At 51.6% G+C, this 13,234-nt stretch overlaps 1 protein-coding gene across 2 annotated transcripts; it reads right to left on the bottom strand.

Moving 5' to 3' along the window:
- Positions 1 to 1,506: 1,506 nt before the first annotated feature.
- Positions 1,507 to 13,192, bottom strand: HAS1 (hyaluronan synthase 1). 2 transcript variants are annotated; one of them, XM_012461958.3, is made up of 5 exons: positions 13,126 to 13,192; positions 7,975 to 8,682; positions 5,677 to 5,902; positions 4,974 to 5,106; positions 1,507 to 2,503 (listed from the first exon to the last, which is right to left on the bottom strand). In XM_012461958.3, exons 1-5 carry the CDS (start codon positions 13,132 to 13,134, stop codon positions 1,828 to 1,830), a joined length of 1,752 nt encoding a protein of 583 aa, XP_012317381.2. In that variant the 5' UTR covers positions 13,135 to 13,192; the 3' UTR covers positions 1,507 to 1,827. The 2 variants fall into 2 exon arrangements, with proteins under 2 accessions (XP_012317381.2, XP_012317386.2); XM_012461963.3 differs by having other exon boundaries at positions 7,975 to 8,679.
- Between the last annotated feature and the right edge of the window lie 42 nt (positions 13,193 to 13,234).

The raw sequence follows: 13,234 nt of genomic DNA, 5'->3' as shown, positions 1-13,234 counted from the left end.
CAAGGGTATCACAGGGCAGGTTTCTGCACTGAGGGTTTAGGCGGGAACCCAGATACCCCCTCAGATTACTGGCTGTCTCCTTGACACTTCCACCTGCAGAAGGCACCCCCAAATAGAGTCCTTGATGTTGTCCTCAGAGGCTCTTTCTCCCCAAGGCTTTCTTCCTACCAGAAAGAGCACCACCATCCACCTAGCAGTTCAAACCAGAAACCTAGGAATCTAATTTCTCCTCCACTTCCAACTCATTTTCATTTCCAACTCTCAGACTTTTTAACTTCTGAATATCTCCTGAAGCTGCCTTCTCTGTGGTCCCAGTCACCCCCACCTCATGTCTGGATCACGGACCAGCCCCCCTGCCTCTCCTTGGCCTCTCCCTGCTGTAGCCCATTCTCTACATACCAGCAGGACTTGTTTTATTTTATCTTATTTTTTTTGGAGACAGGATCTCACTCCAAGGCCCAGGCTGGAGTGCAGTGGCGCGATGTCGGCTCACTGCAACCTCTGCCCCAGCCTCCCGAGTAGCTAGGATTACAGGCATGCACCTACTCCTGCCTCAGCCTCCCGAGTAGCTAGGATTACAGGCATGCGCCGCCATGCCTGTATTTTTAGTAGAGATGGGGTTTCACCATGTTGGCCAGGCTGGTCTTGAACTTCTGACCTCAAGTGATCCACCTGCCTCGGCCTCCCAAAGTGCTGAGATTACTGGTGTGAACCACCCACACCTGGTCGAATTGTACACTTTGAATGGGTGAACTCTGTGGGAGAGAAACTGGAGGCAAATACGGACAAGTGTCCCAAAGAAATCTGCTATTAACAGAAAGAAATGGAACAGTAGTTTATGGGGAAGCTGAGGTCAAGAGAGGGGGTCTTAAAAATGGAAGAGTAACAGTATGTCTGGATGCTGATGGAAAAGGGTCAAGGGGAAAGGAGAATCGACGATCAGGCGGAAGGAACTGCTGGAGTGAAGTCTTCTAGCAGACAAAGAGGTCACAGGGTCTGCTGCCCTAACGGAAGAGGTTGGCGTTGGCATGGAGCACAGACAAGTCACCCTCTGCAATAGGAAGAAGGTGGAGTGTATGGGCATAGGGCAAGTGAGCGGGAAGGGGCCCCCACAAAAGTTTTCTTTTTTAACCCCTATTTTCTCAGTGAGACAGGAAGCCAGCTAAGAGGCTAGGGGAGGAGGTGCTGGAGGTTTGAGGAGAAGAGGGATGAGTTAGCCTTCTGAGCAGGTGGACTAGAGAGAAAAGCACCATCTGCAGTGCCTGACAGTGTCGGCAGGCAGGTGACAGGTGCTTCGTAATACCAGTGAATGAGTTGAGTGATGCAACCCTCACACCAACCCTGCCGCATGGGATTAATAATCCCTGTTCTCAAAAGAGGGAACCCCAGGTTCCAAGGAAGGAGAGCGTCTTGTCCAGGTTCAAATGGCTAGCACCCAGCACTGAGCCCAGCGCTCCCAATTCTCAATCACCCAATCCCCTTAGTTCTCAAAAAAGGAGGCAGCTCGGGGAAAATAAATAAAATTCTTTATTACATCCTAATCACACCGTAGAAATGGAGATTAAATAAGAACGAGGAGAAAGCAGGGCCCTTTCCCCTCCACTCCTCAAATCCCACATCCTGATCAATAAATACCCCTCCCTAGAGACCCAGGAGTCCCAGTCCCAATATAGTCCAGACTGAAGAATCTTGGGCTGACCCCCTCGTTTTGCAGAGGAGGGAAACCGAGGCCCAGAGAACCACCCAGCAAGTTCGTGGCTCGGGGGCCCTGCAGGTCTCCTCTGGCCTCCCCTGAAGACCCTGGAGACGGCAACCGTGTGGCTGGACTCACACCTGGACGCGGTAGCCCCCGGCCCGCCGCCGGCAAAGCCTCCGCACGCCCACCCAGTACAGCGTCAGCATGACCACCCAGTAGCCCACGTAGGCGCCGGCCCCCGCGGCCAGGTGGTAGGCCTCGGCTGCGCGGGAAGGGCCACTCCAGTCGGCCCCGGCCTCCTGTGCCACGCTGCGGATCAGGCCCCCAAGCAGCAGCAGCGCCCAGAGCGCCAGGGGCAGCAGAGGGACGTAGTTAGCGGCCAGCTTCCTCCGGCCCGAGGTGCCCCAGCCGCTCTGGTTCATGGTGACCAGCGCCAGGAACTTGGCGGGCAGGAGGCCACACATGTAGAGGGGCGCGTAGAGCGACAGCAGCACCATGCGCAGGCAGCCCCGCAGCCAGGCTGCGAAGGCCGCCTTGGCCAGCGCCACGCCCTGCACGCACAGCAGCACCCACAGCAGCGCCCACGGGCGGCCCGCGTAGAACAGACGCAGCACGGTGGTCGCCACAAAGAAGGGGAACAGGCCCGAGACCACCGCCTCGTAGGTCATCCACGCGTGATGCCGGTGCCACCAGAGCGCGTTGTACAGCCACTCGCGGAAGTACGACTTGGACCAGCGCGTCTGCTGGCTGAGCCAGCGCAGGAAGGACGAGGGCGTCTCTGAGTAGCAGCGGGACCTGGAGGTGTACCTGCACCAGGGCGAGGAATGAGGGCATCATTGCGTGCTCCCTGGAGCCTGGGCAGGATTCTGGGGGCAGAAATGACCGCTGTGGATGGCCACTGGGGACGAGTTTCTTAGCCTCTCTAGGCCTCAGTGTTCTCATGTGTAGACTAGGGTCCATAATGGTTCCTAGGCCTGGACATAGTTCCTCACTCACTCCTGTAATCCCAGCACTTTGGGAGGCTGAGGCATAAGGAGTTCAAGACCAGCCTGGGCAACACAGCAAGACCCTATGTCTACTAAATAAACAAATAAATATGTAAGCACCAATGGGCGGGGTCCAATGGCTCATGCCTGTAATCCTAGCACTTCAGGAGGCTGAGGTGGGGAAATCGCTTGAAGCTAAGAGTTCAAGATCAGCCTAGGCAACATAGTGAGACCCTATCTCTAAAAAAATAAAAATAAAAATAAATATCCAGGCATTTTCGTTTTTGTTTTTCTTTTTAGAGATGGGGTCTCACATCACAGGTGATATGTGCCCATAGTCCCAGCTATTTGGGAGGCCGAGATGGGAGGATCACTTGAGCCCTGGAGTTTGAGGTTGCCGTGAGCTGTGACTGTGCCCCTGCACTCCAGCCTGAGCCTGGGCAATGCAGCAAGACTCTATCTCAAAAAAAAAAAAAAAAAGGTTCTTATCTGACAAGGATATTGTGAGGATTGAATGAAGATTAAATGACAAGTGCTTAGGACCAGTTGATAGTATTTGCTCAATAACCGTTAGCTACTACTGTTTTTACTATGACTAATACCATTACTATTGCTGTTTCTAATATCACGTTGGTTACTGACACTATTACTAATACTATCACTAACACATTACTAATACGACCATGCTTACTATTACTGGCAGGCCCTACAGTGAGGAGCGAGATGGGCGTGGTTGCTACCCTGTGCAGTCTGTATTAGAACTTCTCAAGGGAGCCATCAGGCCTCCTTCCCGTGTTGTGGCAGACATCATTAATCAATCCCTGCACAGTTTCCAGCCAAGCCCACACAAGACTAGAATCCCGGGCATTACTTGACAGTGTCCAGTCTCCTTCCGCTATGTCTGCTTGGCATCCTCAATGGCCTGCCTGCTTCCGACCTTGCCTCCTGCAGTCCCTACCCAAAACAGCTGCCAGAGGAATCCCATTACAACATATCACTTCTCTGCTCAAAACCCCCCCATGGTTCCCTCATGTTAGAGTCCTTAAGCCTATAAGCCTTTCCTGAGTGGGTCCCTCGTTAAGTCTCCATCCTCCTCTCCTAATACTCCCCCAGCTCAGTGCTCCCCATCCTACCTCAGGCACCCCACTTAACACTTCCCTCCCCACCCCAAAATCTCCTATCCCCCCACCCCCGGCATTATTTATCTCCATAACACATACCATTAACATACGGTATGTTCTACTTATTCATCATTGTGTGTCTCCGAGACTGAGGTAATCAATTGGTGTCCCGTCTGTCTGTTGCCGTATCCCTGCAGCTTAAACATTCTAGGCACCTAATGAATATTCGTCCAGTGAATGGATGCATGGATTCCCTTGGAACATCTCAAGTTCTCTCTGGGTCTTTCAGTGGGCCTGGCTTTGCAGAAATCACTCTCCTCTGAACTTCACTTGGTCTAGCTCATGCTCCCCTGAGTCTCATAGAATCATTGAATTACCTGTCTTCTCTTGAAGAACTTACTCGAGTTTGGGTGCTCCTCTCCTCTCACTTGATTCTTTTTTTTTTTTTTTTGAGACAGAGTTTCACTCTGTTGCCCAAGCTGGAGTGCAGTGGTGCAATCTCAGCTCACTGCAACTTCCGCCTCGCAGGTTCAAGCAATTCTCCTGCCTCAGCCTCCTGAGTAGCTGGGATTACAGGGGCGTGCCACCATACCCAGCTAATTTTTGTATTTTTAGTAGAGACGGGGTTTCATCACGTTGGTCAGGCTGGTCTCGTGATCTGCCCGCCTCGGCCTCCCAAAGTGCTGGGATTGCAGGCGTGAGCCACTGCGCCCGGCCCCTCACTTGATTCTTTCTCCATGGCTCTCTCACTAGTTAGATCCCATGCCATGCATTTGCTTCTTGCCCTTCCCACTTCACTCCCCACTGTGCCACCTCGGTCCCCATGGCAGAACCAAGTCACCCTATCTCAATCCTGGGTGGAGTTCTCCACCCTCGCCTTCCCTCTCTTGGTAGCGTTCACTGCATTCTGTGGTTCAGTGCAAACGCCACCCTTGTCCCTTATGGTGTCTTTCACTCTCCCCTAATATTTCATGTGGTAGAGTCCACTGGCTCCATGCAAATGGCCCCTCTGCCCCTTATGGTATCTTCCTCTCTCCTCCAGTGTCTCCCTTGGTAGGGCCCATTGTCTAGTGAGTTACTTTGGATTTGGAGAACTCCCAGCACGCACACACACACTGAGATACTCACTGGCCTCTACACATACCCGACCACCCGGTCCCCTCGGCTTACTTGGTAGCATAACCCATGCTGAGCATGCGGTTAGTGAGGTGTCGGTCGTCCCCAAAAGTACAGTGGGTGCCCAGGAACTTCTGGTTGTACCAGGCCTCAAGAAACTGCTGCAACAGGTTGTTCCTGTATAGGCCTGGGTGGAGGGGAGGCGTGAAAGAGTGTCAGCCTCCGCTGTCACCAACACCAACCCCAATGCTATCTCTAGCCCCAACCCCATCTCCAGTTCTAACCCCATCCTCCGTCATCAGAATCGCAATCTCAGCACTATCCCAGCTCCAGACCCGTGCTGTCCTCAACCTCATGCCCACTCCAACCTGCCTGTCATTGAACCATGCCCACTGTGACTGCAAACATGCCCACCCCAGTCTCATCACCAATCCCAAATCCATTCTCAGCCCCATCCGAAACCCACTGCAACCTCAAACCTAGCTCCAGCTCTGTCTTTGACTCCAAGCCTATCCCATCTCCTTCCCCAGCCCCAACCTCAATCCCCATCCATTTCCTTCTCCAGCCTCACTCCCCACACCAAACCCAGCTTGAGCCCAAGCAGCATCCTCGCCACCAACTTCCAGTTTTATCCCATCCCCAATTCCTGCCCTGCTCCATCTTTGTCCCCAACCCCAGTCACATCCTCAGCCCCATCTGGCTTCCCTTCTCCCTTTCCACCCCATCCAAGGCCCTCCCAATCCCTGCCCCTGCTTACCTAGGGGACCACTGATGCAGGACACACAGTGGAAGTAGCTCTGGCAAGCCCGTTCCACATTGAAGGCTACCCAGTATCGCAGGCTGCTTAGGAAGCTGACCCAGGAGTCCAGAGGGTTAAGGATCCGCACGTCCCCGCCAACAGCCCCTACCCGGGGGTCCTCATCCAGTACCCGCACCAGCTCCAGCAGCGCCATGGGGTCCAACCTTGTGTCAGAGTCACAGACCTGTGAGGTGGAAGGGGCCAGGATCAGCACAGACCCCTGCACCAGGCTGATGCTTAAAGGGGGGGCACCGGGGGATGCAATGCCGCTGAGGCACCATGCAACCAATCTGAACGTAATTTTGAGATTTTTAGTCATTTTCAATGTGTAATCACAGTTTAACATGTACTTCCAGATGCACATCCTTGTATGAACATGAACCATAAGACATACAGTCTCCTCTGGTGTGTGAGACCCCTAACTTCCTACTAAGCTATAGGGATACAACCGCCATGATTATATTACCTAATGTGGAAATGGTGAATGGGTTTTGCAATGTAATTAAGTCCCCAAATCTCTTGACTATAAATTAATCAAAAGGTGATTATCCTGGGTAGGCCTGGTCCAATCAGGAGAACCCTTTAAATGAAGATCTACAAGTTAGAGACTCTCCTTGCTGGCCTTCAAGAGGCAAACGACTGCTACCCTGAGTTCTGTGACTGCAAGAAAATGAATTCTGCCAACCGACAAATACGTAAGCTTGAAGGATAACCCCAAGCCTTAAAAAGACCCGGCTCCAGCTGACACCTTGATTGCAATCTGGTGATATCCTGAAGAGAGGACCCGGTTGAGTTGTGCTGACTCTTGCGTCATAGAAACTATGAGATAATAAATGTGTTTTGTTCAAACTGGCAAACATATGGTCACTTGTTATGCAGCAATGGAAAACTAATATAATGCATTAGAATCGCTACACCAGGCTGGGCACGGTGGCTTATGCCTGTAATCCCAGCACTTTGGGAGGCCAAGGTGGGTAGCTCACCTGAGGTCAGGAGTTTGAGACCAGCCCGGCCAACATGGTGAAACCCTGTCTCTACAAAAATGCAAAAATTAGCTGGGCATGATGGCGGGTGCCTGTAATCCCAGCTACTGGGGAGACTGAGGTGGGAGAATTGCTTGAACCCGAGGTGGAGGTTGCAGCGAGCCGAAATCGTGCCTTTGCACTCTAGCCTGGGCGACAGAGTAAGACTCTGTCTCCAAAAAAAAAAAAAAAAAAAAAAAAAATTGCTACACCAAATGCAATGGATAAATGAGTAAATAAATGAAATTAATCTCTATATTGAATAGATAGACGGTTGAATGCATGAATGAAATAATCTCAACACTGAAGAAGAGCAAAGGGAGGGAGGGAAGAAGGAAAGAAGAAAGGGAACAAATCTCGACATTTAATAGATGAATGAAGAAATGAGTAAATAATCTCCATATTGGATGGATACATGGGTGCATGAATGAGTGAAGAAAAGCATTTCTACACCGAATGAAGTAAGGAAGAACTGAATCCTATATTGAATGCATGGAAAAGTGGATGGATGGATGGATGGACAGATGGATGGATGGATGGACGGATGGATGGATGGATGGACAGATGGATGGATGGATGGATGGATGGATGGATGGATGGATAGATGAACGAATCTCTATATTGAATGAATGGATAAATGAATGGGTAAGTGAATGAATAAGTGAAATAAAGTATCTGCCTCCAATGGGTGGGTAAACAAAGAAAGGAAGAAATGACTCTATATGGAATGCATACATAAAGGAATTAAAAAATGAATGTTCTCCAGACTGGATGGATAGATGGATGGATGAATGAATGAGTGAGGAAGAGTTTCTACACTGAATGAAGAAAGGAAGGACTTAATTTTTCATCAAATGGATGGATAATTGAATCAGTGGATGAATGGATGAATGAACAGACGAATCTCTATATTGAATAGGATGGATAGATGAATGGATGAGTCAAGAATGAGTGAAACTGTCTCTTCCTGGAATGTGCAAATGAATGAAGAAAGGAAAGAACGCCTCTAAATTGAATGAGTAATTGAATGAGTAAATGAACGACTGCTCTCCATGTTGGAAAAGGGATAGATGGGTGATGAATGAATGACTGAAGGAAAGAATCTCTCCACTGCATGGACGAAAGAAGAAAGAAAGGGAGAGATTCATTCGAATCTGTACACTGAAGGAAAGACCCCAGGAACGTGGGATCCGGCCGTTCGGGTCACGAGTGGGCTGAGGGCGCCTCCACTCACCTGCACGTAGTCCACCGAGTCTCCGAGCGCCTTGAAGGCCGTGTACATGACCTCGCGCTTGCCGCCCCAGCGCTGCGCCACGCACACGCACCTGCGCGTCCTCACCAGCGCCTCCACCGCCAGCCGCCCGGGATCCTCCGCCTCCACCTCCCGGTAGGCTCCGGCGCCCACCGCGCCCGCCGCCGCGGGTTCCCAGGGCTGGTGGTAGTTGCCGTCCCACACGTACGTGGCGGGGTCCTCGTCGGCGAAGACCTCGCGGAACATGTCGACCATGTAGAGGTCCTCGGCGCGGTTGCCGTCCACCACCATGAGGACGCGCAGCCGCGCGCGCGGGTAGAGCAGGGCGCGGGCGGACGCCAGGCACTGGCGCAGGTACGCGGGGTCCTCCTGGTAGGCGGAGATGGTCAGTGCCACGCTGCGCGCCGTGGCTGCCTCCAGGGGCCCCCGTGCCGCCGCGCGCCGCGCCGCCGCCGCCACCCGCCGGTGCTCCAGGTACGCGAAGAGGCTCTGCGCCACCAGGTGCGCCGAGAGGAAGGCCCCGTAGAGGCCGAAGGCCAGGAGGCCGTAGCTGTCGGAGGCCAGCGGCACCCCGGCGGCGTAGGCCCAGGTCATGAGGCCCAGGATGAGCAGCGCGAAGGCGATGGTCAGCACCCGCCGGGCCAGGCCGGAGCAGCGATGGGCTGCAGGGGTGGGCTTGGGCGCGTCCTGCTGGGAGCCGAGAAGGGAAGGGAAGGGGCGTGAGTCTGGAGAGCCTCCTCGGAGAGAAGATTACAAAATCCCTTCCTCCCTCCCTCTCTCCCTCCCTTCCTTCCTTCTTCCCTCCGTCCCTTCCTCCCTCCCTCCCTCCCTTCCTCCCTCTTCCTTCCTCCCTCCGTCCCTTCCTCCCTCCCTTCCTTCCTTCTTCCCTCCGTCCCTTCCTCCCTCCCTCCCTCCGTCCCTTCCTTCCTCCCTCTTCCTTCCTTCCTCCCTCCCTCCCTCCCTTCCTCCCCCCCCTCCGTCCCTCCCTCCATTCCTTCCTCCCTCAGTCCCTCTGTCCCTCCCTCCCTCCGTCCCTTCTTTCCTCCCTCCCTCCGTTCCTTCCTCCCTCGGTTCCTCCGTCCCTCCCTCCCTCCGTCCCTTCTTTCCTCCCTCCCTCCCTCCATCCCTTCCTCCCTCCCTCCCTCCGTCCCTTCCTTCCTCCCTCTTCTTTCCTTCCTCCCTCCCTCCGTCCCTCCCTCCCTCCCTTTCTTCCTCCCTCCCTCCCTTCCTCCCTCCCTCCCTCCGTTCCTCCCTCCCTCCATCCCTCCCTTCCTTCCTCCCTCCCTCCGTTCCTCCCTCCCTTGGTCCCTCCGTCCCTTCCTTCCTCCCTCCGTTCCCCACACCCGTCCCTCCGTCCCTCCCTTCCTCCCTCTTCCTTCTCCCTCCCTCCCTTCCTCCCTTCCTCCCTCCCTCCCTCTGTCCCTTCCTCCCTCCCTCCGTTCCTTCCTCCCTTGGTCCCTCCGTCCCTTCCTTCCTCCCTCGGTTCCCCCCCACCCCGTCCCTCCGTCCCTCCCTTCCTCCCTCTTCCTTCCTCCCTTCCTCCCTCCCTCCCTCCCTCCCTCCGTCCCTCCGTCCCTCCCTCCGTCCCTCCCTTCCTCCCACCCTTCCTTCCTTCCTCCCTCCCTCCATCGCTTCCTTCCTTGCTTCCTTCCTCTTTTTCATTTTTTCTCTTTCTGTGTCTCTGTCTCTTTTCTTTCTCTCTCTGTGTCTCTCTGTCTCTCTCACTTGCTCTCCCTTTCTCCCTTTCTCTCTCCTTTCTTCTTTTTCTTTTGAGACAGGGTCTCACTCCAGCCCAGTGTCACCATCTCTACTCACTGCAGCCTTGGCTTCCTGAGCTCAAGTCATCCTCCCACCCCAGCCTCCCAAGTAGCCAGAACCACAAGGCTGGAGTCACCATGACTTGGTAATTAAAAAAAAAAAAAAAATTAGGAGTCTTACTATGTTGCCCAGGCCCCAGTCCCCCATAATGCTGCGAATACAGGCGTAAGCCACCAAGCCCAGCCTGATTTTGTTCCTTCTAATACAATTTTTTTCCACGTTTTGAAGTCTCTTAAATCCATGAGGACGATTACATGCCATGGAGTGTCACAATTTAATTGCCAAGGCGTTTCCCTCCTCTTTCTTAGTGGCACATAAAATGAGGATTTATCTCCCAGTCAAAAGTTTCTTAGGGTTGAGACAGTAATAATAATATGTACTAAGAAACCAAAATGCTATGTACCAATCCCTGCTGTAAGCCTTTTAGATGAACCAATTTATTTTAATCCTTACAAGAGCACTATACGGTAGGTACTGTTATTATTATCCCCATTCTACAGATGAGGCAACTGAGTCACGTGGAGGTTCAGCAGCTTGCCCAAGGTCATCCCTGGAAAGCAGAGGAGCCAGGATTTGAACCCTAGGGATTGAATCGCTAAACCTCAACCTAATACACTGGCTTTGGCCCTCGGGAGAGCCCTGGGGGACAGCTAGTGCTCGCTACCACCGCACAGGTGGCCTAACTAAGGACAGAGTAGCCAGGCAGGGTGGCCTGCACAAGGTCAGCAGCCCACGGTGGAGGAATCTTCTCTCTGACTTTCCAGAGGCATAGCCCGGTTCTCCTTTTCCACTGCCCAACTCCCCAGCAGAACCAGGTGCCCCAGTAAATGCTGCTGGAACAGCTCAGAATCAGGAAAGCCAGACACTACTCTCCAACAACTTATTTTATATATATATATAAATATATATATATCTTTTTTTTTTTTTTTTTTTTTTTTTTTTTTTCAGTTGAGACAGGAGGCCAGGCACTGTGGCTCACGCCTGTAATCCCAGCACTTTGGGAGGCCAAGGCAGGTGGATCACCTGAGTCAGGAGTTCGAGACCAGCCTGGCTAACATTGTGAAACCAAAATAAAAAAATTAGCCAGGCGTGGTGGTACACGCCTGTGGTCCCAGCTACTCAGGAGGCTGGGGCAGGAGAATCTCTTGAACCCGGGAGGTGGAGGTTGCAGTGAGCTGAGATGGCGCCACTGCACATCAACCTGGGTGACAGTGTGAGACTCCGTATCCAAATAATCATACTTATTATTATTGAGACAGGATCTTGCTGTGTTGCCCAGGCTGCTCTCGAACTCCCAAGCTCAAGCGATCCTCCTGCCTTGCTCTCCCCAAAGTGCTGGGTTTATAGGCGTGAGCTACTACACCCGGTCTCTACAATAACCTTATAAGGCAGGTACCTTTACTGTCTCCTGTTACAGACGAGGAAACTGAGACACAGAGAGGCAAATACTTTTACCCAAGGCCACTCAGGTACTAAGCAGAGTCAGGGGTCAAATTCAGGCAGTCTGGTTCTGGCGTCTCCTGCCTCCTAGGCTGACTGTGGGTTATTTAAATGCGTCATTAAGGTGGAGACCTTTGTGTCCACCAGCCACGTGTCTACCGAGCACTTGAAATGCAGCCAGTGTCACCGAGCAACTGTTTTTAATTGTATTTAATTTTAATTCACTTAAATTTAAAAACTCTTACTTGATTCAGTTATTGGAAAGCTTTTAAATATGTTTGGAACAGGTTGCATCTAGGATGCTCCTTTTACAACTGTAAAGTTTATAAAATCTAAACACAGATTGGGTATTTCCAGCGAAAAGGTAACATTGAAGTGAGAAGTGCTATAAAAACATAGTGGATTTTGAAGCCCAAGTCTGGGGAAAAGAAAGTAAAATATCTCATTCACATATATTGATGAGGTATTGAAATGATCATATCTTATACACAGCAGGGGTCGGCATGCTAAGACCTGCTACTGTCTGCAACCTAAGATTTTTTTTTTTATGTTTTTAGATGCTTTTTAAAAGCCAAAAGAAGAATAATAGTTTGTGGAGCATGAAAAATATGAAATTCAAATTTCAGTGTCCTTAAATGAAGTTTTATTTGCACACAACCACATTCATTTGTTCACGCATCATCAGCGGCTGATTCCACATTTACAACATCAAAGTTGAGTACTTTCAAAAGAGACCAGATGGCCCCCAAAAGCCTCAAATATTTAATATTGGGCCCTTTACCAAAAAAAATGTGCTGGCCCCTGACACACTGGGTTAAATAAAAATACATTATTAAAATTAATTTCATAATTTTGGTTTTTGTTTTTTCAAATGTGGCTACAAGAGAATTTTAAATTAGATAGCGTGGATTTTGTTATGTTTCTACAGGACAAAGCTGAGTTAGAGCTTTTAAGCTCTCAACATTAAACATTATTCTTTCTTCCCATATCCTCCATCTCTCTTCCTTTGCCTCAAACCTGGCCCTGCCTCAGTTCCCGAGGGCAGCGCAATTCATGCTGGGGATCCAGAAGGTTGTGATTCCAGAAACACAGATGAACACACGTGTAAACACCCCCCCCACACGTGAACTCACACATGATGAGCGATACGCAGAATGAAAATACTCGTGTTCTACAGGACGACCCCAGACACCCACTCAGGCCAAACACAGTGATCCCGCGACCCCTGACAACAGCCACACAGGTGAACCTGCAGACACACACCCCTCAGTAGGAAAAAGCACACCAGGAAGGGATGCCCCTGTGGCCACAAACACACAGAGTCCCACCTGAGAGTCTGGGGCAACGGGGTGCGCAGGGAAGATGGCAGGAGAACTAGCCCCTGACTGTCAAGCTGATACTGAGCCAGATGAAATTGCCATCCTCACAAGTTTAGAGCAGCTCAGTGTCAGCGATTTCCTTTGGTTCAACTTAGTAGCTATTGAGCACACGAAACGGAAATCCATTCCCATGTGCCACAGGCAAACCCAACTCTCACTCAGTCTCTTTCACTTGCTCTTTCTCTCTGCCTCCTGGGGAACACAGACATACCCGGATTTATAGCAAGATACACAGGTACAGAAATACGGACGTGTCACGTCTCACCTACACGTACTGTGATGGCCGCCCACACACGGCAGTGTATACCCAGAGATGGAAACCTGCACACTCAGCCTCACGTGCTTGCTGTCCCCCACACGCATGTGGTCACTGATACGCACATGGAATCACACACACACAGTTCCCTAACACGTGGTCACACATATGGCACTAGTTTCTCCCACATGGCTGTATACACACACACACACACACACACACACACACACACACACACACCTGTCTCATCGCAGTGGGTCTGACCAGGCTCTCTCTTCTCTCCGGCTTGCTCTCCCAGCCTCTCTGTGGCCAGAGAGCTGGAGGGGGGTCATTTGAAGACCAGCGCAGG

The sequence above is a fragment of the Aotus nancymaae genome, unplaced genomic scaffold (genome assembly GCF_030222135.1).
Source record: "Aotus nancymaae isolate 86718 unplaced genomic scaffold, 86718_ANA_hifiasm-v0.15.2.pri h1tg000028l, whole genome shotgun sequence".
Classification (NCBI taxonomy): domain Eukaryota; kingdom Metazoa; phylum Chordata; class Mammalia; order Primates; family Aotidae; genus Aotus; species Aotus nancymaae.
This window is presented reverse-complemented; position numbering and strand designations above follow the sequence as displayed.

What these genes read in the sequence shown, in the direction of transcription:
- HAS1 (XM_012461958.3), bottom strand. An exon ending in ACTCGGTGGACTACGTGCAG is followed by an intron (nt 5,903 to 7,974) that starts GTGAGTGGAGGC and finishes TCCACCTCACAG; the next exon opens with GTCTGTGACTCTGACACAAG. An exon ending in AGCATGGGTTATGCTACCAA is followed by an intron (nt 2,504 to 4,973) that starts GTAAGCCGAGGG and finishes GCCCTGGTGCAG; the next exon opens with GTACACCTCCAGGTCCCGCT.